Source organism: Rhincodon typus, chromosome 24 (assembly GCF_021869965.1).
Source record: "Rhincodon typus isolate 14 chromosome 24, sRhiTyp1.1, whole genome shotgun sequence".
Classification (NCBI taxonomy): Eukaryota; Metazoa; Chordata; class Chondrichthyes; order Orectolobiformes; family Rhincodontidae; genus Rhincodon; species Rhincodon typus.
The window spans coordinates 47,376,257-47,403,639 of record NC_063355.1 but is presented as its reverse complement, the minus strand read 5'-3'; the positions used below and the strand labels follow the sequence as shown (position 1 = coordinate 47,403,639).

Here is a 27,383-nt window from a genome sequence, read left to right as displayed (position 1 = left end):
TGGAAGGCTGTTTGTGTGACTGAAGGTTGGTGTCCAGTGGCATACACAGGGATCAGTGCTGGGTCCCTTATTATGATATATATGACCTATATAGATAAGAATGTGGGGAAATATTAAGTAAGTTTGCAGATGACACAAAGATTGGCTGGGTGGTTAATAGTATGAATGAAAGTTTTAGGTTACAGAAAAATATAGACAGATTGGACAGATCAGTGGCAGATGGAATCTAACCCTGAAAAGTGTGAGGTAATGCACTTTGTAAAAAGTAACATAGAAACTAGGAATAAGAATAGGCAATTCAGCTCTTCAAGTGTACTCCACCATTCTTATATTTTCACCTTTATTTTCTTCACTCTTCGCTCTGCTCTGGTTTCTGAATCACTACCACTCTATTTTAAACATTCCTCCACTGTACTAGTAAATGTCCCAATATGCTGTAGGTCCCAAGCCTGTTGGAATGCAATGTATCCGGCTTGTGAAGGTCCCATCTTGCCCGAAGTAGATCCCAAAACCTCAATAATCTAAACCTTCCGTCCATCACTACATCTCCAGCCACACATTCATTCAGTCTGTTATAATTGCTTCTCATGACCGAATACTGGAGTCTCAGTTACAGATTTACAATCTTTTATTCAAGCAAACATAGGAATGGTCAATGCTATGCTCTGCCAAACACAAGATAGTATCTTTTTATACACAAACAGACATGTACGCAGTGCATTATTCAAATTCCAATCTAACCTTCACATAATCACATGAAAAATAGGTGTCTTTATTCATATACATATCATTACTCACTCAGGCACGGCCTATTTTTCTTGCCCTAATTTGGCACCATCCCTAGTAACTGTCTGCACCTCCCGTTCTTAATCTCACTTGCATGTGGCATTGGGAATAATCCTGAGATTACTACCTAGGAGGTCCTATTTCCTAATTTATTTCCTAACTCCCTATTGCTTGCCGGTACCATCCTATTTTTATTTGTGCTGTTAGTACTGACATCCATATTTCTCCTTTTTTCCAATTTAGTGGGACCTTGTCTGAATCAAGGGAAGTTTGGAAAATTAAAACACATGCATCAACTATCTCATGACCCAATTCTGTTGGGACCATAGGATGATGTCCGTCAGAACCCACGCATCAGCCGTAACCAATTCCCTGGTGATCGTGATTTTGCAAAGTTTCCTCACTCACTCACTCCCTTCCCCCCAGCCCACTCCCCTCCTCCTCCTGTCCTCCCTCTGCTAACACTCTGGACCCACTCCCCACCACTCTCCCTCCCTCTCTATGCCCACACTTCTCCTCCTGCCCCCACACCAGTCTTTCACTCCCCTCTGCTCTCCACACGTTCTCCTCCCTCCCTCCCTCTATCTCGCTATGCCCAAACTTCTCCTCCCTCCTCCCCGTCTTTCACAGCTCTCCTCCCCTCCCCCATCCTCACATTCTCTACTCTCCCTCTATGATCACACTTCTCCTCCTGCCAACTCACCCTTTTAACCTCACACCACCCTCTCCCCCCATCCTCATATTCTGCTCCCTCCCTACACCCACACTTCTCCTCCTGCCCCTCCCCCCTCCTCACATTCTCCGCCCCCGTCGCACTTTCTGGAACAGGAAGCCTTAGCACCGCCGCGCGTGCGGCTTCTTGCGCTTTCCCGAGCTCACCAACAACAGCGGGACGCCTTCAGCAGACAGTTTAAGGGGAGATCAGATCTGTCTTCTGCTCTTGGAACTCTATGATGGTGAGGACCAGGAGAAAGCGATGATTCTGCGCGGGGTTTGTGATTAGAATGAATGTAGTTCCCTGGAAGTAGTGCGGATTGCGTACGGAGCGGAGGAATCAGTATAAAAGCGGGAGGCAGAGCGCGGTTGGACATTCCCGGAGCGGAGCAGCGTTTAGTTCGTTAACTTTGAGACACCGAGCCCGGCACCTCTACTACTGTCGGCTTTCTCTGAGACGCAGACCTGCCAGAAATTGACCAGTGAGTTACTATTACAGAATAGTAGTGGGCAGAGCGAATTTCCCAGTTTCAAGTGCCTGAGTCGGCTGTGCGGTCGGACAGGTTAGCCCTGGGTCGAGAAGGAAAGATTTAAGTTGTGGTGTAGCTTTTTGCTAGTCTTTATCGTCGTTTTTTATTGATCATTTTGTGACACTGCGAGTTTTCATTTAGCTACGTTTCGAAGTGGCTTTTGGGTTTTTAATCTCCAGTGTGTTTTGAGAGCTCAGAATAAACTCGACAAAAGCGAGCTCCGATCCTTAAAGATGGCGGCGGGGTGACGCAGCTGTTTTCCTGCCCGGCCGCTGTCTCCTCTACATGTCTCGTTTGTAGACGCTGCGTGCGGCACGTCAGGGGGGGCGTGCCAGGTTTGAGAGCTGCGTCACCGGGGACGGGCAATGCTGTGGGGCGGGGCCTCACCGGATGTGGTACGTCACAATGGCCGCCGTTTGTCGCAGTTTCCGTTAGTGTTTAGAGACACCGCGCAGTCAAGGACATTTTTTAAGCCAGTTTAATTTTGACTTGTACAGTTGGTGAGTCGTCATTAAAAGCTGCCGTTTCACCTTTCTCTATGTAGTCGTATTCGGTTTGAGTAGCGACAGAGAACCTTCAATAAGGCCTTCCTGATTCTGGGTGTTGACAGGGTAGATGGTGCAAAAGGGTAAAGTGATCCATCCCTATAAACCTGGAAGTTCTTAATTAAAAGTGTCACTTTGTAACTTTGCCTTTGCAATTTGATGGTTAGCATTTGCCTAGAATGGTTGTCTAAGTGGTGACTTTTGTTTCCTCATTACTTTGCAGAACATGCAGATCTTTGTTAAGACCCTGACTGGCAAGACCATAACACTTGAGGTTGAACCCAGTGACACCATTGAAAATGTCAAGGCCAAAATTCAGGATAAAGAAGGCATCCCACCTGACCAACAGCGTTTGATCTTTGCTGGCAAGCAGTTGGAAGAAGGACGCACACTGTCTGATTACAACATCCAGAAGGAGTCTACTTTGCATTTGGTGTTGCGTCTGAGAGGTGGCATGCAGATCTTTGTGAAAACCCTGACTGGCAAGACCATCACCCTGGAAGTGGAACCCAGTGACACCATTGAAAATGTCAAGGCCAAAATTCAAGACAAAGAAGGAATCCCACCTGATCAACAGCGTCTGATTTTTGCAGGCAAACAACTGGAAGATGGTCGCACACTTTCTGACTACAACATCCAGAAAGAGTCCACTCTGCACTTGGTGCTGCGCCTGAGAGGTGGCATGCAAATCTTTGTGAAAACCCTGACTGGCAAGACCATAACACTTGAGGTTGAGCCCAGTGACACCATTGAAAATGTCAAGGCCAAAATTCAGGATAAAGAAGGCATCCCACCTGATCAGCAACGTTTGATCTTTGCTGGTAAGCAGTTAGAAGATGGCCGCACCCTATCTGATTACAACATCCAGAAGGAATCCACGTTACATCTGGTATTGCGTCTGAGAGGTGGCATGCAGATCTTTGTGAAAACCCTGACTGGAAAGACCATCACTTTGGAAGTGGAACCCAGTGACACCATTGAAAATGTCAAGGCCAAAATTCAAGACAAAGAAGGAATCCCACCTGATCAACAGCGTCTGATTTTTGCAGGCAAACAACTGGAAGATGGTCGCACACTCTCAGACTACAACATCCAGAAAGAGTCCACTCTGCATTTGGTGCTGCGCCTGCGGGGGGGCAATTGTTAAACCTTTGTACTTTGTTTCATTGTGGGTAGTTGTCTTGCCTCTAGCTTAAAAGTTCATTAGTGTGTTCCCATGTCATGCAAAATAAAATTGTTGCAAGCTTATTCTGGTCTCGGGTAAATTTATTAAGATCAAAAATGGAAGAAAGTAACTGTCTTGGTACAAGTATCCATACTGAAAAGTATCAGTTGGGTAGTTTAGGATTCAAAGTGTCTTCTGTTTTGTAAGATCACTTTGACTTAAGAATGCAATTCACTTCGTTTCAGTATTGATCGGTTGTACAAAGCAAAACATTCACCTGTTAACCTAGACTGGCTCCAGTTACTTATTTACAATCTAGAGTCATGGTAAGTGGAATTTTTTTATGGGCATCAGGTAGGTTTATGGAGTTGTCAACTGAAGTAAGACTTGACTATCAACCCAGCTTAAAATGTTAACTGTTGTCAGCAAACACCATAGGGTAAAAGTCAATGGGTATTTCAAATTCAAGGGTTTTTTCATTCTTGGTTGTTTGCCAGTACACTTGAAATGAATTGCTTGCACATCAATCCATGTGGTGAGTCAAGCACATTGTAACTCCAGACCTCACAGCAAATAGACTAAGGGTGGGGGATAACCTAAAAGGCTCTAGGTGACTAATGACTGAGATCCAGGCTGTTCTAGGGGCATGGATTCATACACCTTGATAGTAATCTTGAAATTTGAACTCCATGTAATCCAAGGAATGAAGTTAGTTATCTGCATAAATTCTATAAAATCACTTTCAAAAATCTGATTTGTACCTAGTAGTACAACTTACTGGCTGAAAAATGAGATCCTGAAAAAGGAATTTACAAAGTTGAAATGCAGGACCTCCTAGGGTTGCAATCTAAACGTTTGTGCCACACTGAGGCTAGGAAGAGTGCAGTTAAAAACATAACTAAAGGGATAATGGGCTTTAGATTTTTTGGATCCCAGGGACAGCTGGGTTAAATGGGACTAGGACAGGTTGCACTAACCCAGAATACTTCTGTTCCTTGAGGTCACGTATTCCTTTAAACTGATTTGGGAGGGGATTGGGCTTAGTCAAAATTCACCTGATGAAGGAACAGTACTCGGATGGATTTCAAATAAACCTGTTGGACTATAACCTGGTGTCAACTGAATTCAGACCAAATCAGGGGTGTCATCGAATAATTTTGCCTAAATGGGTGCTGAAGAAATGATTGCTGTCCCAAGACTAAATAGCCTGTTTGACACTTCATCCACTCCCTACACCAGTAATGCACTTGCAGGAGTGTGCACAATTTACAAGATGCATTGTAGAAATTCAAAGGTCCTTAGTACTTTTACAAACCTGTGACCACTTGAATCTAAAAGTCAAGAAGCAGATAAATGGTAACACCACCTGCAAGTTCCCCTCTGAGCCAGTCCCTGCCCTGATTTGAAAACATTGCAATCTGCAATTGGTTCCCCAATGGCATTGTGGGTCCACCCACAGCAAATAGACTGCAGCTGCTCAAAAACAATGTGGCACTGGAGGCACGCATCAGGAGCAGGAAAGCTGATGTTTAGGGACATGACCTGAACTGTGAATTTTTGTGTTCTTCTAGTCCTTGCTATCTCCAAACAGTTCAAAAAGGTAGGTCACTACTATTTCAAGAATGACAAATTGCTGGCCAGCCAGTGATCTCCACATAACGTTTTCTTTGAAAAAAAATGTGGAATTGCTTTAGTGTGAAAGGATTAGACAGGGTGGAATTTTTAAAGTTTATCCAGGAGAGCTTCTTGTGACTTTACATAGACAGTGTTGGAGATTGGGCTATACTTGTCCAAATCCCAGAGAATGAAGCCAGTTCAGTGTTTGAGGTTTGTCAGTGAGTATTTTGGGGATGGTCACTATATCTCTAGTTTCAAAGCCCTATTGGTAAAGTGTAAAGATTGTGTAGAAATGCCTAAACTGGATAATTTAAATATGACATGATCTGCCAAACAGACTGGGAGCAGCTGCTTGCAGGTAAGTCCACACTTTGGGAAGTGGAAGTATAACAGTAAAGTGAGAATTCAGAGCCAGCATGTTCCCAAGAGTGAAGGGCCCATGCAGCAAGTTTAGGGAATTCTACATGTGTAGAGATATTGAGTGTTTGTTTTTTTTAAAAAAAAGCATATATCAAGTACAGTGCATTGAAAATGAGAGTAGCAAGAAGCTTTTTTTCCCCAGAGTGGGGGACTCAATTACTAAGGGTTACGATTTCAAGGTGAGAGGGGAAAAGTTTAAGGGAGATATGCGTGGAAAGTTCTTTACGCAGAGGGTGGAGGGTGTCAGGTGTCTGGATCGTGTTGCCAGCGGAGGTGGTAGAGGCGGACACGATAGCATCATTTAAGATGTATCTAGACAGATACATGAATGGGCAGGGAGTAGAGGGATACAGATCCTTGGATAACAGGTGACAGGTTTAGATAGAGGATCTGGATCGGTGCAGGCTTGGAGGGCAGAAGGGCCTGTTCCTGTGCTGTAATTTTCTCTGTTCTCGTAGAAGAGGTTGATTTCAAAATAAATGAGGACCAAGAGGGACCATAAAATATCTTTGGCAGATGGGATTAAGGTAGACTCCTTTTTATAAATACTTCCAGGAGTAGCAAGATTACCAGGGAAGAATGGGGCCCATTAAAGTCTGGAGAGGTGATGTGTGTATGAAGCTGGAGGAGGTGGGTGAGATCTTAATAGTTCTATCTGCATTGACAGGAGAAAGATATTATAGCTGGGAATTTCAGTTAGGATGGTGAGGTATTAGATGTTTTAGCAGGCATAAATCCTTTGGGCCTGACGAGATGAATGCTAGGCTGCTTTCAGAGGCAAGGGAAGAGATTTGTTAATACTTCGCTGGTTATAGAAGAATTGCTCAAGCTGTCTTTCTTTTTAAACGATTGTCTTTCTGACTGAGTCCTCAATTTCTCCATGTAATCAACTGGCCTTTAAAAGATCCTCAAACAGTCACCAACAATCAATCTACATTTGTGAAGGAAAAATCAGAATTAATATTTCGGAGTCCAGTGACCCTTTCTCAGAACTGGACCCGAAACGTTAACTCTGTTTTTTCCTTCACAGATGCTGCAGACCTGCTGAGCTTTTCCAGCAACTTGGTTTTGTTCCTGATTCACAGCATCTGCAGTTCTTTCGGTTTTTATTTACCAATCTACATTCCCCTGTTCCTGCCTAATATTGTGTAGTTAGCCACCTTCCAATTTAGTATTTCCATCTGAGGATGACTACTACAGTCAAGTAACTTGAAACAGAATGACAGTCACTTTCCAAACTGCTTCCACACTGAATTTTTGATCACGATGTGTAGTATGGGGCCTTCCCCACTTGGACTAATGTGTCCACAATGTTTTTTAAAAACAAATTGGGTGGCACGGTGGCTCAGTGGTTAGCACTGCCGCCTCACCGCCAGGGACCCGGGTTCGATTCCATCCTCTGGCGACTGTGTGGAGTTTGCACATTCTCCCCGCGTCTGTGTAGGTTTCGTCCGGGTGCTCCGGTTTCCTCCCACAGTCCAAAGGTGTGCAGGTTAGGTGGATTGGCCATGCTAAATTGCCTGTAGTGTTCAGGGAGGCATAGATTAGGTGGGTTATAGGGGGATGGGTCTGGGTGGGATGCTCTGAGGTTCAGTGTGGACTTGTTGGGCCAAAGGGCCTGTTTCCACACTGTAGGGATTCTATGATTCTCAAATTTGCCCCCATCCGATTCCCCCGGTACTAAGCAAGTCCCAGTTAAATTAGGGGAAGTTAAAATCACCCACGAAAACAACCCTGTTTTTATTTTTTTTTCCCATAATCTGTTCACATGTTCATCTATGATTTGCTGGCTGTGTTGGGAGGCCTATACTACAATTGCATAAAAGTGATTGAGCCCTTCCCATTCCTGAGCACGAGTCATGTAGCCTTGTCGGATGAGCTCTCCAAGGTGTTGTCCATCAGTACAGCTGTGTTATTCTCTCTTAGTATGACAACTCACCCATGTCTTACACCCTTGTCTAGCTCACATGAAACATCTAAATCCTGGAACATTAAGCTGCCAGTGTTGTCCCTCTCACAACCAGAGCTCTGTAGTAGCTACAATATCAGTTCCATGTATTGATCCAAGCTCTAAGTGCATCTGCCTTACCTATCATGTTCCTCAAATTAAAACAAATACATCTCAGACTGCCAGTCCTGCCATGTTCAGTAATCTCTCCCTATCTATTTTTCCTTAGTGTTGCTGGTCTTCGTCTCTGGCTCCTCCTCAGTCATTTTACTTGCTGAACTACTGCTCCGGTTCCCAACTCACTCCACACTAATTAAAATGTTCTCAAGTGACACTAGCAAACCTCCTTGCCAGGATATTGGTCCCCTTCCAGTTGAGGTACAACTCATTCTTCTTGTACAAGCCTGCCCTGGAAGACATTCCAATGACCCACATACCTAAAGCCCTCCCCTACCAGATCTTTAGCCAGATATTCAACTGCACTCTTCCTATTTTTGGTGGTATAATGGACAGTGAAGAGGGTTATCTAAGAGTACAGTGGAATCTTAATGAACTGGGCCAGTGGGCTGAGGAATAGCAGATGGAGTTTAATTCAGATAAATGTGAGATGTTGCATCTTGGTAAGACAAACCAGGGCAAGACTGACATAGTTAATAGTAGGGCCGTGGGGAGTGTTGTTGAACATCGAGAGGTCTAGAGGTGCCAATAGTTCCTTGAAAGTGGCATCACAGGTAGACAGGCTGATGAAGAAGGCATTCAGTACACTTGCTTTCATTGGTCAGAGCACTGAGTACAGGAGTTGGGACAACGTTATGGCTGTGCAAGACATTGGTAAGGCCGCCATTGGAGCATTGCTTACAATTCTGGTTGCCCTGCTGTTCGAAGGAAAGAGTTCAAAAAAGGATTTCCAAAGATGTTACCAAGACTGGGGGTTTGAGTTATAAGGATAGGCTGGGACTTCTTTCACTGGAGTATAGGATGTCTAAGGTGAATAGCAAATGTCTTTTCCCCAGTGTAGGGGAGTCCAAAACTGGAGGGCATAGGTTTAGGGTGAGAGGAGAAAGATTTAAAAGGGACCTGAGAGGCACCTTTTTCACACTTCCTGAGAAAGTGGTAGAGGCAAGTACAATTACAACATTTAAAAGACATTTGGACAGGTACATGAATAGAAAAGGTTTAAAGGGACATTGATCAAATGCAGGCAAATGGGACTAGTTCAGTTTAGGAAATCTGGTTGGCATGGACGAGTTGGGCTGAAGGGTCTGTTTTTGTGCTGTATGACTCTGTGAGAGGGGTTTGGCTACAAGGGACTACTGCAATAGCTGCCCACCCTTTCTAGTCACCCAACGTTTTTCTGCCTATGTAGCCCTTGCTTATAGTGCAACCATTTCGCTAAACATGCCACCCGTGACATCCTCAGCATCATGGATGCTCTGCAGTGAGTCCACCTGCTGCAGCAGCCTCTTCAAGTGGTTAATCAGAAGCTGCAGCTGAACACACTTCCTGCATATGAGGTCGGCAAGGAAGTGTCCCTCAATTCCCATGTATTGCAGGGGGAGCATTTCATAATACTTTCCATTGTGAACCTTACCAATTACAAGCTATAAACTAGGAACACATTACTCAACATCACCCATGACTCACCAAATCAGATTTCTCAACTCTCTCTCAAATGATAAAAAAAGGACTTTACAGTCTGTTCCCCATTCCTGATACTGCTCAGTCCCTAAAGCTGCTTCCTAAGCAGCTAGTCGTCCTGCCCTGCTTCGGGATCTCTGCCTTTGGATACAGTGACGCTCCGCTCCTCTCTCGTTGCTTCTCCAACCAAACTTTATCTGGTTTCACCCCCTCAGGCTTTATCTGGAAACTCTGCTTCCACCATTCACTCCTCTCCTCTCCTTTCCCACTGCTGCTCCGACTTTTGTTTAAAGAAGAGCACGGGATGGTATTGTGTGCAAATTCTACCCAGCTTTTATCAAACAAGATGTCAAAAGATAGTGTTTAAATGGATGTATTTGAAATATAACCACTTAGTTATCCAGCATATCCACAGAAATATCAACATATTACTTTCTGTTTCCTGTCTCAGCTAGTTTTATATCCATATTATTCCATCAGCTAAAATTGTTCATGAATTTTGTGCATTTCTTCATCATATGCCTTTACGTTCATCTCAATTTTGCCCTCATCAACTGCTATCATTGCTGACTAGTCACCAGTTCACCAGAAAGTAAACATGTAGGTGCCATATTTCAATGTTTTTCTCATCTGGACATGTTGGAAAGGTAAGATTTGGCACATTATATCTGTTACAGCGATAAATTTAATTTTCAAAATCAGCATTAAAAAGTGACAGCACTAGTGCTAACCTATAAGACCTTTTTGCCTTTTATGAAGCAGAGCTAGAGGGGCATATACAGACAAGCGTGGGGCCAGTATTGAGATAAGGAGTTAACTAACACTTGCATCATGACCATCTCTGGTGTTGCACACACTGAGTTGCCCTTGCTGCCCATACAGAAACATCTATTATCCTGGGTTTTCCTCCAGTCCAGGCCTGTTTTGTGGGTAGGGTTTTGGGGAGGTAGAAGGATGCATGTGTCTGACTTATTTTCAGTCTCTGGGTTCTCTCATAATGTGCGTGTGCACATACCCTTTCATGGACTTCCTATCCTCTATTCTTCAACTTTCTTATTGTCTGCCCAGGCCCATGTGGGGTTTGGTGCATTTTGCTGCTGAGGAAGGTTTTCAGGACAGCTGTAAAGATGACAGAACATCCTTTCTCACTCTGCTGTCACTCAAGACTCCAGTCGGTCAGCAGGCTGTTGTGACTCCATTTCCTCCTTGCCTCCATGACCAACTGCATCATTGCCAGCGATGTGCAGCAAGACAAGTTAGCACAGGGCAAAAGTCAGAGAGAATGCAGTATGTCTGTGAAGAAATAAAAGCTAGTGTCTCTCTGTCCCACAGACCCCTTCACCCAGTTCCAACACTCTCCCTCCACCTGGACCACTCCCTCTGACCTCTTACCTGCACTCGATCTGTTCATTGACAACTGTCGACGTGATATTGGCCGGCTTAATTTCTTTACCCCTGTCACCAAATCCAATCTCCCTCCAAACTGATGGCACTCGATGCGCTTAGATCCAACCCTGACTTTGTTATTAAGTCTGCCAATAAGGGTGGTGCTGTTATAGTCTGGCGTACTGACTTCTACCTTGCAGAGGCTCAGCGCCAGCTCTCAGATACCTCCTCCTACCTTCCCCTGGACCATGACTCCACCATGATGCATCAGGCCATTGTATCTACTACGGTAACTGATCTCATTTCATCTGGTGACCTCACCCCCACTGCTTCCAAGCTGATAGTCCACCAGCCCCACACAGCTCGTTTCTACCTCCTTCCAAAAATCCACAAACAGAACTGTCTGGGCAGACCCATTGTTTCAGCAATGCTCGTGCCCCACAGAACTCATCTCTTCCTACCTTGACTCAGTTTTCTCTCCACTGGTCCAGTCCCTGCTCACATACATCTATGATTCCTCTAATGCTTTACCCCAGTTTCAAAACTTCCAGTTTACAGGTTCCAGCTGCCTCCTCTTTACCATGGACGTGCAATCCCTTCGCACATCCATTCCCCACCAGGAGGGTCTTAGGGCTCTCCACTTCTTCCTGGAGCAAAGACGTGAACTGTACCCATCCACCACCACCCTCCTCCGCTTGGCTGAGCCTGTCCTCACCTTCAACAACATCTCTTTTTACTTCTCTCATTTTCTTCAGGTAAGAGGGGTGGCCATGGGTATGCGCATGGGCCTCAGTTTTGCCCGTCTCTTCGTGGGGTATGTGGAACATTCCTTGTTCCAGTCCTATTCCAGGCCCCACCCACAACTCTTTCTCCGATATATCAATGACTTTATCAGTTCTGCTTCCTCTTCTCGTCCGGAATTGGAAAAGTTTATCAATTTCGCTTCCAATTTCCACCCTGCCTTCACTTTCACCTGGTCTGTCTCTGACTCCTCCCTTCCCTTCCTTGGCATTTCTGTTTCCCTTTGTGGGGATAGACTGGCCACTAACATCCACTATAAACCCACCGACTCCCACAGCTACCTGGACTATACATCCTCACACTCCACTTCCTGTAAAGACTCCATCCCATTCTCTCAGTTCCTCCGTCTCCGTCGCATATATTCAGATGAGGCCAACTTCGACAAGGGAGCTTCCGACATGTCCACCTTCTTCCTCAACCGAGGTTTCCCCAGCTCCATTGTCGACAGGGCCCTCAACCAGGTCTAACCCATCTCCCACACTTCCGCCCTCACCCCTTCTTTTCCCTCCTGCAACAACGATAGGGTTCCCCTTATCCTTACCTAACATCCCACCAGCATCCACATCCAGAAGATCATCAGGCACCATTTCCCCTCCTCCAGCAAGATGCCACATATTCCCTCCCCTCCCTCGTCTGCCTTCCACAGGGACCGTTACCTCCGGGACACCCTGGTCCACTCTCCCTTCACCCCCGACACACCCCCAGAGCCTGACGGCACCTTCCCCTGTAACCGGCGAAGGTGCAACACCTGCCCATTTACCACCTCCCTCCCCAGTATCCAAGGGCCCAAACATACCTTCCAGGTGAAGCAACACTTCACCTGCATCTCCCAGAATCGAGTCTACTGCATTCGCTGCTCACAATGTGGTCTCCTCTACGTTGGGGAAACAAAGCATAGACTGGGTGACCACTTTGCAGAACATCTACATTCTGCTCACAAAAAGGACCCTGAGCCACCAGTTGCCTGCCACTTTAACACACCACTCTGTTCCCTGGCCAACATCTCTGTCTCTGGCTTGCTGCAACATTCCAGCAAAGCTCAACACAAGCTGGAAGAACAACACTGAGGTTTCCCCTTGGGGTGCCTGCAGCCCTCTGAACTCAATATTGAGTTAAATAATTTTAGGACCTAAACTCTCCCATGTCCTAGTCCCCTATCCCACACACCAGGCCTTGTTATCACATAGCCTGCCATTACACATTACCTATTGTTAGTCACAAACAGTCCCCATTAACAGCTATTCACCCTCCAAGCCAGATCGTTATCAATTCCTTTGTCTATCCAACTGCTCTTCTCCCTCTTCGAGCTCTATCCTATCGTTCACTGCCTACCCCATTCCCCTCCCTATTTTCTGCATATAAACCTATGTTTTCCCAGCTACCATCAGTTCTGAGGAAGGGTCACTGACCTGAAATGTTAACTCTGATTTTTTCTTCACACATGCTGCCAGACCTGCTGAGCTTTCCCAGCAACTTCTGTTTTTGTTCCTGATTTACAGCATCCACAGTTCTATCAATTTTTATCTTCACTTTCTCTCCTGGTTTTATTTATGATTGGTTCATTATCAGCATTTATCAGCAGCAAACATGGGAGAGAAATAATGTGTGAGTGGAGGAGCAGCACCTTTGAGATATATCACTTCCATTTTCCTATATTTTGAAGAGTCCATTGGCCTGATGCAGAGCATATTGTATGGTGGAACCTACTCCTATTTTCTGTTTCTATTGTTCAATCTGCTTCCACCAACCTTTCAAGCAATGCATTCCAGATCATCACAGAGTGTAAAAAAATCTTATCTCCAATTCTCATCTCCTCTCTTGTTCTTTTATCAAATATTAATTGTTTCTGTCCTGTCATTTTCTGCTACCAGAAACACCTATGCCCTATCTTATCTAAATTCATCTGATTACTCAACTCGCAAAATGCATAATGAACTAAAATTTGACTCCTTAACAATTCAGATTACCAACAGAAAATAATATCTTGCTGCCGACTAAACAGGAAATGGAGAGACAGGGTCCCAATTGTTAGTTACTTTAAATATATTGGCGATCACTATAAAATTCTGAGATTTAATATCCCAAATGATGCACTTGAATAATAATACTGCCTTTTCAATTCAGGCTGATCCCTGAGGACACTTATGAAAAAAAATGGAACAATGAATTACCAGTTCTGTAAATGAAACGCATTATAAAGAAGGATTCCTTGCTATTCATTTTGAATGCGCCAGACATACATTAGATATGCATTCTGGTTCAATTTCATACCATTCAGTATTTAAAACGTCATTCAGGTTTCTTTCTGCCATAACTAATAGGCATTTTGAAGACACAGATCACTGTCCTTTCATCTCTTGGTCCCATGCTTGCATCCAGCTGATTCTAATCCAATGTAAAAGCTGTGACAGAGTACTGCAATATGCAATTCTATGTTGTTGGCTGTTCGAGAGAGAATCAGGCACCAAGCAACTTTTTAAAATTGTTTCATTGGATGCTGGCATCACTGGCTAGGCTGGCATTTATTGCTGATCCCTAATCTTGGGGAGCTGGTGTCATTGTGATAATGTCATTGGGCTAATGCTCTAGATGCCCAGCCTAATGCTCTTGTAACATGGGTTCAAATCCTATGGAAGCAACTGATGGAATTTAAATGCATCTTTAAAATTTTAGATATGAAGCTGGTACTGTATCAGTAACGGTGACTTTAAGAGCTATCATTGATTATTGCAAAAACCCAAATATTGTTTACTCATGTCCTTATTTGAAGGAAATCTGTTAATTTTACTGGGACTGGCCTATATGAGAGTCCAGACTCACAGCAATGTGATTGACTCTTGGTCTCTTAACAGCCCCCTGAAATGGCCTTGAAAGCCACTCAGTTCCAAGACAATTAGACATAGGCCTTGATAGCCATGCCATATTCCGAGGAAAGAATAACGAAAAAGTTAAAGATTTCATCTTGCGCTCATGAGGTTTAGGACACAAGACACAAGAAATAAAAAAAGACACCATTTTATACTAAGTGAGAAATGGGTGCTGATTGATTGCCAACAATTGGTCTAGAGATGCGGTAAGAACAGTTAATTGTCAATCCTAATTCCCAGGCCAGGTAGGCTGTTGTCATGGAATTGCAGCAGAGTTTGGCTGTCTCCATAACCTTTTTTGTTGAAAGGCAAGTAACATTTGCACCACACAAATGCCAGATAATGACCATCTCCAATACAGACAATCCAGCCATCATCCATTGATACTTATTCATGTCACCATGACTAAAATTCCCCACTCTCAGCATCCTGGGAGTTTACCAGAATCTGAACTTGATTGCCCAAATAAATGTAATGGCTACAAGGGCATGTCAGAGGCTAGGAATCATGCAGCGTAACTCACCTCCTGACTCTCAATTGTCTGTTTTACTGCATAGGGACACAAATTGCTTTGTGCAGTCATCAGCAAATGTCCCCATTTCTGACCTTATGATGGGCAGGAGGTCATTGATGAAGCAGCTAAAGATGCTTGGGCCTAGAAGGTTTTATACAAGGTCATGATTCTGAAAGGGTTAATGTTCAGAAAACATTGGCCACACCCATTCTACTAATGTCACACACGCTGTACCTTTCAGAGATACCGGATGTATCTGTCATCTCCCGAAGATACTAGTCTTTCTTGACCAAATGTGATCATGCTTATTGCTATCATGCAATAATCCTTCTTATTTTCTAAGGACAGTGCCTCTTCTGTCAGTACTCTATGATGGTGTATCCACTGTCACTAATAGGCCTTAGAAAAAAACAAACACAAAAGAAGATTAATGACAGCAAACCACTTCAAACAACCCTTAGCAAGTCCCACATACTGATATGAAGGTGGTAAATGCCACACACGGTACCAGTGTACCAGTGCCTTCTGGAAAAATGCTACTTGGGTTGCAGTGGTGTAGGCCTGACCTCCATCACAGCAGAAAAAATGCTGAAAATCAAGAAGATAAGAAAATATTTCAATAAAGTGAGTTTACCCCTTGAAGAGTATTACAACTTTAGGAAGAGACAGAAGGTCATTGTTGAAATACAATAAATTTTTCTGTGTTGCAAAACAAAGACAGTGAGGGTTCCATTGCAGAGCACAGCAATGACAAAGTTCATAGCACTCCAGATGGCTCAGCTGCACACGGGGCTAGAAGCAAAAAACCAACAGAGATAGTGGTAGGTGCTAAATAGTGCAGACGCAGAAAGGTATTTCGGCAGTTGCAGATATGTCTCCAGGTAAATGTGTTGTCTCCTGGGGGTCAGGGTCAGATATGTTGCTGAACAACTGCATGGCATGCTGAAAGGGTGGATGAAAAGTCAGAGGTCATGGTGCACATTGGTACTAACAATATAGATAATATGAGGGATGAGGTCTGGCATCAAGAATTCAGGGAGCTAGTCAGTAGACTAATAAACGTGAACTCTAGGTTGTAATCTCTGGATTACTCCGGGTGCCAAGCACTTATGAGCACAGAAAAAGAAGAGTAGGATAGATGAATGCACACCTCAAGAGTTGGTGCAGGAGATAATTTTTAGATTTCTGGATCACTTGGACTGTTTCTGGGGAAGGTGAGTCTACACCTGAACCAAAATGAAACCAACATCCTTCTGGGTAGGTAAACAAACAGGAGGCTGGAAAAACACAGGAAGCCAGGCAGCATCTGGAGGAGGAGAAGTCAATGTTTTGGGTCTTACCCTTCTCAGGACTTATGAAGAAAGGTAAGATCCAAAACATTGACTTCTCCTCCTCCAAGATGCTGCCTGGCTTCCTGTGTTTTTCCAGCCTCCTGTTTGTTTACCTTGGATTCTAGCATTTGCAGTTGTTTTGTCTCAAATCCTTCTCGATAGATTTGCTAGTGCTGTTGGGATGAGTTTAAACTGGTTTGACAGGGTAAGGTGACAGGGCAAAAGTACAATTGGTAAAGGAACCAAAACAGAGCAAGTTCAGTCATGTTGAGATTCAAAGGAGTAGGGTGAGGCTGGTTGGCTTCTACTTTAATGCTCTGAGTATTACATATAAAACAGATAAATTAAGGGTGTGGATTGACACACTGAATTGTAATACTGTTGCTATCACAGAGATGTGTTTGAGAGAGAGGCAAGAATGGCAATTCAGCATGTTAGGGTACAGGATCTTCGGGCAAGGGTGTAAACGAGGACAACATGTTGCATTATTAATCAAGGAGTCAACTACTGCAGTAGGGGTATCTTGGAAGGGTCTTCAACAAGAGGTTTTGTGGGTAAAGCTTAGGAATAAAAAGGAGAAATTGACACTTCTGGGACTGTATTACATTCCACCAAACAGTCAGTGGGCAACAGAGGACCAAATATGTCAACACTTCATTGGGATGTAAATAGACAATAATAAGGTATTTATATTCGGGAATTTCAACTTCCCCAATATTAATTGGGATATTCAAAGTGTAAAGGCTTTAGAAGGGGCAGATTTCTTCAATTATATTCAGGAGAATTTTATATTGACAGAAGGTTTTATATCAATAGAAGGTCCAATAATATAGATGGTGCAGTGCTGGACCTAATTCTGGAGAATAAAGCCCATTAGGTGTTCAAAGTGGCAGTGGCAGAACATTTTAGAGATAGCAACCACAACACCATGCGGTTTAAGTTTGTTAGGGGAAAGGTACAAGACGGTCTGTGAAAAAACAGTTTTGGACTGGGAAACAGTGAGGACTGCAGATACTGGAAGATGAGTCAATAAGTGTGGAGCTGGAAAAGCGCAGCAGGTCAGACAGCATCCAAGGACCAGGGAAGTCAACGTTTCAGGCCGAAACCCTTTGTCAAGATGTCAATTTTGGATTGGAGCAAGGAGATTTTATTTAAATAAGGGAGGATCTGACCAAAATAGCCTGGGAACAGCTACCTGTGGGAAAATTTACAGAAGAACATCGAGGAGCATTCAAAAAGAAAGTGGGGAGAATACATGCCCAACATGTTCCCTCTGGGTTGAAATGTAAGAGCAAGAAGCACAGAAAACCATGGATGTCTAGGAATGTTCAGGACTGGATAAGAAGGAAAAGAGACACTTTATCAGGTACAAATGGAACAAGGTAATGGAGGCCTTAGTGGAGTAAGTGCAGAGGGATTTTCAGAAAGCATTTAGGAGAGTAACAAGGGGGGCATGAAAAGCACTGGCAGTTAAAATCAGGGAGAATCCCAAGACATTGGAAAGTACATCAAGAGGAAATGGATAGCCTGAGAAAGAATAATACCCATTAGTGACAAAGGGGGCAATCCATGTGCAGAGCCAGAGGACATCAGTAAGCGTTAAACAAGTACTTCATATCTGTGTTCACTTGGCAGAAGGAGGATGTATGTCCAGAATTTTCAGAGCGGCATTTTGAGCTTCGTGAGCAGATTGACGTAGGGAGTGAGGGAATATTAAAGGTTTTGGCAGGTTCAAAAGTGGACAAATCCCCAGTGGTTAGCACTGCTACCTCACAGCACCAGGGATCCAGGTTTGATTCCACCCTCGGGTGACTGTCTGTGTGGAGTTTGCACATTCTCCCCATATCTGCGTGGGTTTCCTCCGGGTGCTCCGGTTTCTTCCAACATTCCAAAGATGTGCAGGCTAGGTGGATTGACCATGCTAAATTGCCCCATAATGTTCAGGGATGTGTAGATGAGGTGAGTTATAGAGGGATGGGTCTGGGTGGGAGTCTCTGAGGGTTGGTGTAGACTTGTTGGGCCAAAGGGCCTGTTTCCACACTGTAGGGATTCTATGATTCTATGAATCTCTGACCCATTTTTCTTTACTTTAACCTTACTTACCTTCTGTGGAGAGCTCAGACGGCATCAAGGTGACCAGTATATCAGAGGCAAGGTTTGCTCCTGGTGGCTGTGGCAGAGGAGGAGAATCAAGTTTGTGATCCCAGCAGATGGAGGCGAGTTTGGGCCCAGCGCGGAACCTGGCAGCTTCAGTGACAGCTGCATTGCCGAGATCGGCCCAGCGGAGTCTCATGGCAGTAGTGTCTCCAGTCGAGTTAAGACAGCGCTGAAGAATGGTGACATGGTAAGTAGCAGCAGCAGAGCAGTAAAGGGACTCAAGGTAGGCTGGCTGCTTCGTGCTAGTGATGCTCAGGAGGAAAAGGCCAGATCTAGGCCCATGACTAAGCACTTAAGAAGGACTGTAGTATTGAACTTTTAACTTTATTTCTTTATTTTTTCACTTTATACCTAAGATTTTGTACCTAAGCATCCTAGTACCACAAATGGCATCAGAGAATGGCAACTTTGTCCACTTTTCATTGTACTTGAGAGCACATGTGACAATAAAATGTAATTCTAATGCTAATTCTAGTTGAAGGGTCATTAACAAGGGGCTTAATTTTAAGGTAAAAGGCAGGAAGTTTAGGGGGGGATATCGTCCACAGGGTGGTGGGAATCTGGAATGCACTACCTGGGAAGGTAGTTGAAACCTCAACCTTTAAAATGTACTTGGAGGGGCATTTGAAAAATCATAGCATTCAAGGCTATAGGCTGGAAAGTGAGACTAGGGTAGATAGGTCGGCACAGACTCAATGGGCCCCGTGGCTTCTTCTGTGCTACGCGGCTTTGTAGGATTTAAACGTGCATCTCCTAGCTCAGAAGTAGGCACTCAAACAACAGAGCAGCAACTTCAACATTAGAGGTAAATGAAATCAAAGAGAAGCAATGCGTGAAGGTGGCTGAATTAGAGGTCATGTGATTCCACCGTTCACGTGATCAAATCTCACATGATCAAATCTCACATGATCATATTTGAGGTAATGGGGAAGTCTAAAGGAGTTTGCGAAACGGGGAGAATTGTTGATGTTGGAGGAGGCGCATGGTCCTGGGTGCGGGTCTGAATGTTTATAAAAAGTTCAGAAGCAAAGCTAATTCTCAGTTCGTGGTACAAGAACAGAAATCACTGCAGATTTCCAGCATTCATAGTTATCAGTTTTATTTCGGATCGCGGTAACCGAAGACTTTTGTTAAATGTGCTGAGGGTCACTGGACCCGAAACGTTAACTCTGATCTTTTCTTCACAGATGCTGCCAGACCTGCTGAGCTTTTCCAGCAATTTCTGTTTGTGTTCCTGGGACTCTGGCTATGAAGTTCCGGCTGAGGTTTCTGGCGGTGTCCGGAGTTTTGCTGCTTGTGTTCGCTGTGGTTTTGTTGCTTGCTGTTCCAGCGATAGTGAAGTGGCAGGTGATAGCGGTGAGTGTCTGCTGTCAGCACTAGGCTCTTTTTACTTCTTCCCCTTGATTCTGTGCCGCCTCTTTCGTCTTCCTATTCCCTTATCGAGATCTATTCGGTTCCAATCACTTTATATTCTAACTTCCTCTAACTGTTTTATCTTTAGTAAGAAACATGACTTCAGGATTATCAGACCAGTGTTTTCAGTTTGATTAATTTGTTTCTTCGTATAACTTAACTGAAGGTTAGCGTCTTGATCCCTTCTATTCAAGTTTGTTTAAAATGCTTGGGTTCTAACTCTTGTTTTAGCAATGGGGATGTGCTTTGGAAGGAAGACCAAGATCCGGGAGTACCCCACGAATGGCAGGATACTAGAAAGCTCAGAGGGTTAATAAAACAAAAAGCTGCAGATGCTGAAGATCTGAAACAAAAACCGAAATTGCTGGAGAAACTGAGCAGGTCTGGTAGCATCTGTGGAGAGAGCAACGGAGTTAACATTTTGCGTCTAGTAACACTTCTTCAGAACTGATAGCAGCTAAGGAAAGGTGATGTTAAACCTGAAGACAGGGCTGGGGTTAAAAAGAAATGAGCAGATAGGTAGGTATAAATGGGGTCCAAAGGCAATGATAGTTAGGCAAACGGAGAGTTAGCTGATTTTTATCTCTTGGGGAGAGAATAATTACAGTGACATTAAAGTGAGTGAAAATGGGTTCGCTCTGATGAAAGCAGCCTATGTTGTGACAAAGCCTTGGGGGTGGGGGTGGTGAGTGTGGCCTTTTACTCAGGAGGGTGTTCAGTTCTAAAATGTTTGAATACGATGCTGAAACCTAGAGGCTGCAGGGTCCCCATGTGGAAAATGAAATGCTTTTCTTTAAGCTTAGACTGGGCTTTGGTGCAACACTGCAGCAGGCCTGAAGCAGAGATGTTGGAATGGGAACACAGTGGCATGTTGGAGTGGCAGGCAGCTAGAAGCTTGGGGTCGTTTTTGTGAACAGAATGTAGGTGTTCAACAAAATGGTCATCCAGTCTGTGCTTCGTCTCCCCAGTGTAGAAGAGACCACATTATGAACAGCAAATATAGTCGACTGGATTGAGTGAAGTGTAGGTAAATGGCTGCTTCACCTGGAAGGTGTGTTTGGGGCCTTGGATAATGAGAAGGGAGGAAGTAAACAGGTGTTGTACCTTCTGCAGTTGCATGGGAAGATGCTGGGAAGGTGTTTGGAGTGGACTGTTGTGTCCTGGAAGGAATGGTCCCCGTGGAAGGCTGATGAGAGACGAAGGGAATATGTCTGATGGTGACATCCCACTGGAGATGGTAGAAATGGCAGCTTATGATTCTTTGGGTGCAGAGGCTGGTGGGATGATAAGCGAGGACCAGCAGCACCCTAGAGTTGTATGAGGGGAGGGAAGTGTGGGAGATGATTTGGACACTGCTGAAGACACTGTCAACCACTGTAGTGGGGAATTCTTGATTGATGGGGGAAAGGTGAATAATTCTTATGCCCCCTCCCCTGCGGAAGGGGGCATCATCAGAACAGATGTGACAAAGGTGGAAGAACTGTGGGAATGGAATAGTGTCTTCACAGGACTTGAGGATATATAATCAAGGTAACTGAGAGCCATTGGGTTTGTCATAGACTGGCCACTGATATCCATCTCCAGAAATGGAAACAAGTGTAAAAGAAAGGAGGAGACAAGTGCATTTGAGGGCAGGGTGGAAATTGGAAGCAAAATTAATAATTTTTTCCAATTCTTAATGGGAGGGGGAAGCAGCACTAGTTGATGTACTGGAGAAAGAGTCGTTGTTTGGGGGGGGGGGGGGGGGGGTGACCTGAGCAGATTGATACCAGGACTGTTTCACATACTCCAGAAAGAGAGAGGTCCCATGTGGGTACCTATGCCACACCTCTGATCTGAGGAAAGTGAGAAAATGTTCATTTAGGATGAGCTTGACCAGACGGGTGGTGGATGGTGATGGTCAGCCCATCTGAATTCTCCTGTAATCTCCAGGCTATCCTCCTCAGTATTTACTACCCACCAATTTTTTGTATTATCTGCAAACTTACAGATCACCTTCCTTCATTAAAGTCTAAATCACTTATGTATGGCACAAAAAGCAAGGGATCCAATGCTAATTCATGTGGAATTCCAGTTACAAAACACCCCTTGACCATCGCTGTCTGGCAGACAGCCAAGTCTGGATCCAATTAGCTGTCAGTCTCCTGTGCAGGAGGAGACAAATTAAAACAATAAAGCAGAAGATCAAATGAGGATAAGCTAACTCGAGGGCTTTTTTGTGAAAGAAAAGTGAGAGAGGCATGAGTGGACATAGTGCAGTTGGAAAATGAGGCTGGAGAAATGGTAATGAGGAACAAAGGAATGGCAAGGAACTGAATAGTACTTTGCACCGGTCTTCATGGTGGAAGACACCATCACACTAGAATTTCGAGTGTCGGGGGAGCAGAGGTGAGTACAGTGTACTTTACTAAGCAGAAAATGCTGGGGAAGCTGATAGGTCAAAGGCGGATAAATAACCCGGACTGGATGGACTACACCCCAAGGTTCTGAAGGAGATTGTGGAGGCATTGATGGTGATCATCTAGGAATAAGGAAGGGTCACCGGACATGAAATGTTAACTTTGATTTTTTTTTCTTCACAGATGCTGCCAGACCTGCTGAGCTTTTCCAGCAACTTCTGTTTTTGTTCCTGATTTACAGCATCTGCAGTTCTTTCAGTTTTTATCATTTAGGAATCACTGGAGTTAGGAAGGATCTACTACAAGACCCCTGTATAAAGAGTTGGAGGCAATGATTAGTCTGACCTTGGTTGTTGGTAAGATTTTAGAGTCCACTATTAAGGATGAGATTGTAGAGTACTTGGAAGTGCATGGTGAAATAAGGTTGAGTCAGCATCGCTTTGTCCAGGGGATGTCATGCCTGATAAATCTGTTAGAATTTTTTGAGGTAATGAGCAAGCCAGACAAGAGAGTCAGTGGATGCGATCTGTTTGGATTTCTAGAAGGTCTTTGACAAGGTGCTGCACAAGAGGCTGCTAAATAACACATGAGCCCATGGCGTTAGGGGCAAGGTACTGGCATGGATAGAGGATTGGCTGACTGGCAGAAAGCAGAGACTGCGGATAGAGAGGTCTTTTTTTCAGGACAGTAGCTCATGATCAGTGGAGTTCGTAGGGGTCCATACAGAATGAAGAACAACGCAGAATAGGAACAGGCCTTTCAGCCCTCCAAGCCTGCACCAACACATCTTGCCCTTCCATGTGAACATAGAACATTACAGTGCAGTACAGGCCCTTCGTCCCTCGATGTTGCGCCGACCTGTGAAACCAATCTGAAGCCCATCTAACCTAAACTATTCCATTATCATCCATATGTTTATCCAATGACCATTTAAATGCCCTTTAAAGTGGGCGAGTCTACTATTTTTGCAGGCAGGGCATTCCACGCCCTTACTACTCTCTGAGTAAAGAACCTACCTCTGACATCTGTCCTATATCTATCACCCCTCAATTTAAAGCTATGTCCCCTTGTGCTAGCCATCACCATCCGAGGAAAAAGGCTCCCACTGTCCAGCCTATCTAATCCTCTGATGATCTTGTATGTCTCTATCAAGTCACCTCTTAACCTTCTTCTCTCTAACGAAAACAGCCTCAAAACCCTCAGCCTTTCCTCATAAGACCTTCCCTCCAAACCAGGCAACATCCTGGTAAATCTCCTCTGCACCCTTTCCAATGCTTCCACGTCCTTCCTATAATGCGGTGACCAGAACTGTACGCAATACTCCAAGTGTGGCCGCACCAGAGTTTTGTACAGCTGCAACATGACCTCATGGCTCCAAAACTCAATCCCTCTACCAATAAAACCTAACATACTGTACGCCTTCTTAACAACGCTATCAACCTGGGTGGCAACTTTCAGTGATCTGTGCACGTGGACACCGAGATCTTTCTGCTCATCCACACTACCAAGAATCTTACCATTAGCCCAGTACTCTGTATTCCTGTTACTCCTTCCAAAGTGAATCACCTCACACTTTTCCGCATTAAACTCCATTTGCCACCTCTCAGCCCGGCTCTGCAGCTTATCTATGTCCCTCTGTAACCTACAACATCCTTCTGCACTATCCACAACTCCACCGACTTTGGTGTCATCCGCAAATTTACTAACCCATCCTTCTACGCCCTCATCCAGGTCGTTTATAAAAATGACAAACAGCAGTGGCCCCAAAACAGATCCTTGAGGTACACCACTAGTAACTGAACTCCAGGATGAACATTTCCCATCAACCACCACCCTCTGTCGTCTTACAGCTAGCCAATTTCTGATCCAAACCGCTAAATCACCCTCAATCCCATGCCTCCGTATTTTCTGCAATAGCCTACCATGGGGAACCTTATCAAACGCTTTACTGAAATCCAAATACACCACATCAACCGCTTTACCCTCATCCACCTGTTTGGTCACCTTCTCGAAGAACTGAATAAGGTTTGTGAGGCACGACCTACCCTTCGCAAAACCGTGTTGACTATCCCTAATCAAATGATTCCTTTCTAGATGATTATAAATCCTATCTCTTATAATCCTTTCCAACACTTTACCCACAACCGAAGTAAGGCTCACTGGTCTATAATTACCAGGGTTGTCTCTACTCCCCTTCTTGAACAAGGGGACAACATTTGCTAGTCTCCAGTCTTCTGGCACTATTCCTGTAGACAATGACGACATAAAGATCAAAGCCAAAGGCTCTGCAATCTCCTCTCTAGCTTCCCAGAGAATCCTAGGATAAATCCCGTCCGGCCCAGGGGACTTATCTATTTTCACACCTTCCAGAATTGCTAACACCTCCTCCTTATGAACCTCAATCCTGTCTAGTCTAATAGACTGTATCTCAGTATTCTCCTCGACTACAATTTTTTTTCCTGTGTGAATACAGATGAAAAATATGCATTTAGCGCCTCTCCTATCTCTTCAGACTCCACGCACAACTTCCCACTACTGTCCTTGACTGGCCCTCATCTTACTGTAGTCATTCTTTTATTCCTGACATACCTATAGAAAGCTTTAGGGTTTTCCTTGATCCTACCTGCTAAAGACTTCTCATGTCCCCTCCTGGCTCTTCTTAGCTCTCTCTTTAGGTCCTTCCTGGCTAACTTGTAACTCTCAAGCGCCCTAACTGAGCCTTCATGCCTCATCTCTCCATAAGCCTCCTTCTTCCTCTTGACAAGAGATTCAACTTCTTTGGTAAACCACGGTTCCCTCGCTCGACCACTTCCTCCCTGCCTGACAGGTACATACTTCTCAAGGACACGCAGTAGCTGTTGCTTGAACAAGCTCCACATTTCAATTGTGCCCAGCCCCTGCAGTTTCCTTCTCCATCCTATGCATCCTAAATCTTGCCTAATCGCCTCATAATTGCCTTTCGCCCAGCTATACCTCTTGCCCTGCGGTATATACCTATCCCTTTCCATCGCTAAAGTAAACATAACCGAATTGTGGTCACTATCACCAAAGTGCTCACCTACCTCCAAATCTAACACCTGGCCTGGTTCATTACCCAGTACCAAATCCAATGTGGCCTTGCCTCTGGTTGGCCTAGCTTTTCGGGTAAAGCAACCGCCCAAATATATTACCTCACTTACTCACTCCAAAAATGGAGTCACGCGAGGTAAGACTTTTATAACCGAAGAGCTTACCTTCCCAGGCTGCCCTCGCACTTCCTCCCGGACTCCCACCGCTGAAACAACTGAAAGGCTGCAGTCACGCGAGGCAAGACTTTTATAATCGAAGAGCTTCATCAATAAACTCAAAATTCTGAAGGATTTTGAGGAAGGGAAAAATGTTTTTGGTGGCAGGTGGAGCAGTAACAGAAGTACGATTTTAATTAAAGCTCAGGAAAGTAATTATGTATGTAATGTTTTTGATGTAGAATGCAATGCCTGAAAGGTTGTTGGAAACAGAGTCCATAATGACAGTAGGATGGGCCTGTACTCATTGGAATTTAAAAGAAAGAAAGGCAACCTTATTGAATTGGACACATTTCTAAGGAGACTTGACAGGGTAGGTGCATAAAGGCCAGTTTGCCTTGTGGAAGAATCTAGGGCCCGAAGACATAATCTGAGTCAATGGTGGTTGGCAGGGGAGGGGTAGCAGTCAAGAATTCACCCATTTAAGAACAATTTTTGAGGATGAACTTGTCCCAAGACACTGAATCTGTGAAATTCTCGATTGCGAATAGCTGCCGAGACTGGGTTCTTGAGTATATTCAATTTTTAATCAGTAAAGGAATCCAGGGTTATGGGGAGGTTACAGAAATGTAGAGTTGATGATTATCAGAACAGCAATAATCTCACCAAATGGCTGCCTTCTGCTCCATGGTCTTATGGTTTATTTCCAAAGGGTATTTGAGAAAGATTGAAAAGTAATGATTCCCATGGATATGGGGAAAGTGGGAGTAATTAGGTGGTGTCTCATCTCACTGGGTTGAAAATCTAGCCCCAGCATTCCCAGAATCATCACAAAATTTGACTTTTAAAAGTGTGTAAAATTCCCCAATTTACCTGACTTTCAGATCCAGGTTGACAAAGACAACAGACTCAGTTTCTGTACTTATCAAGGATTACTATTGATTACAAGTAAATAGACTCTGCAAGTAAATAAATACAAGTAAACGATTATGGACAATCCGCCTAAAACTGTATGAATTAAAACTCTTCTCAGAGAATCATTTAGACTCCCTACAGTGAGGAAACAGACCATTCGACCCAACAAGTCCACAATGACTCTCTGAAGAGCATCCCACCCAGACACCTACCCACCTGCATGTAAACCCTACATGTCCCATGGCCAATCCACCTAACCTGCACATCTTTTGGCTATGGGAGGAAACCGGAGCACCCGGAGGAAACCCATGCAGACACGGGGAGAATGTGCAAATTCCACACAGACAGTCACCTGAGGCTGGAATTGAACCCGGGTCCTTGGTGCTGTGAGGCAGCAGTGCTGAGCCCCCATGTTGCGATAGAGGATTAGCTAACCAACACAGCAGAGAGTCAGGATAAACGTGTCTTTTTCTGTTTGGCACAATGTCACTACTGGGATACCATGGGGTTCAGACCTCGGGGCCCCAAACTATTTACAATGGCTTGGGTGTAGGGGTAGAAAGTACTGGAACCATTTTTGCTGCCAATACTAAAATACATGGGAAAGTAAGTTGCAATGAAGGAATAAGAAATCCATAAATGGAAATGAATAGGTGAGGTGAGTGTGTCATTTTTAGCAGACAAAGCTTAACATAAGTGTGAGGTTATCCATTTTGATCAAAGGAATAGAAAGGCAACTTATTATCGAGATGAAGAGAAACCCCGAGTGCTTTAGTGCAAAGGGATCTGGGTGTTCTCGTGCATGTATTTCAGAAAACTGGTTAGCAGGAATAGCAGGTAATAAGGAAAGCAAATGGAATTTTGGCATTTATTACTGAAGGAATAGAGTATAAAATTTGGGCAGTGTTGCTACAATTGTTTAGGTGCAGTCACATTAATGCCCTGGAGTATTGTGTACAACTTTGGTTCCTTTAATTGAAGAGGGATGTAATTTTATTAGAAGTAGTTCAGAG

The 27,383-nt window shown here is 44.3% G+C and overlaps 1 protein-coding gene across 1 annotated transcript; it reads left to right on the top strand.

The window, feature by feature from the left end:
• The first annotated feature begins 1,490 nt into the window (after positions 1-1,490).
• ubc (ubiquitin C) lies at positions 1,491-3,823 on the top strand. The gene is made up of 2 exons (XM_048611214.1): positions 1,491-1,982; positions 2,799-3,823. The coding sequence occupies exon 2, from the start codon at positions 2,802-2,804 to the stop codon at positions 3,720-3,722; it is 921 nt and encodes a 306-aa protein (XP_048467171.1). The 5' UTR covers positions 1,491-1,982; positions 2,799-2,801; the 3' UTR covers positions 3,723-3,823.
• Positions 3,824-27,383: the final 23,560 nt, after the last annotated feature.

What these genes read in the sequence shown, in the direction of transcription:
- ubc (XM_048611214.1), top strand. Translation starts at nt 2,802, where the DNA reads ATGCAGATCTTTGTTAAGACCCTGACTGGCAAGACCATAACACTTGAG.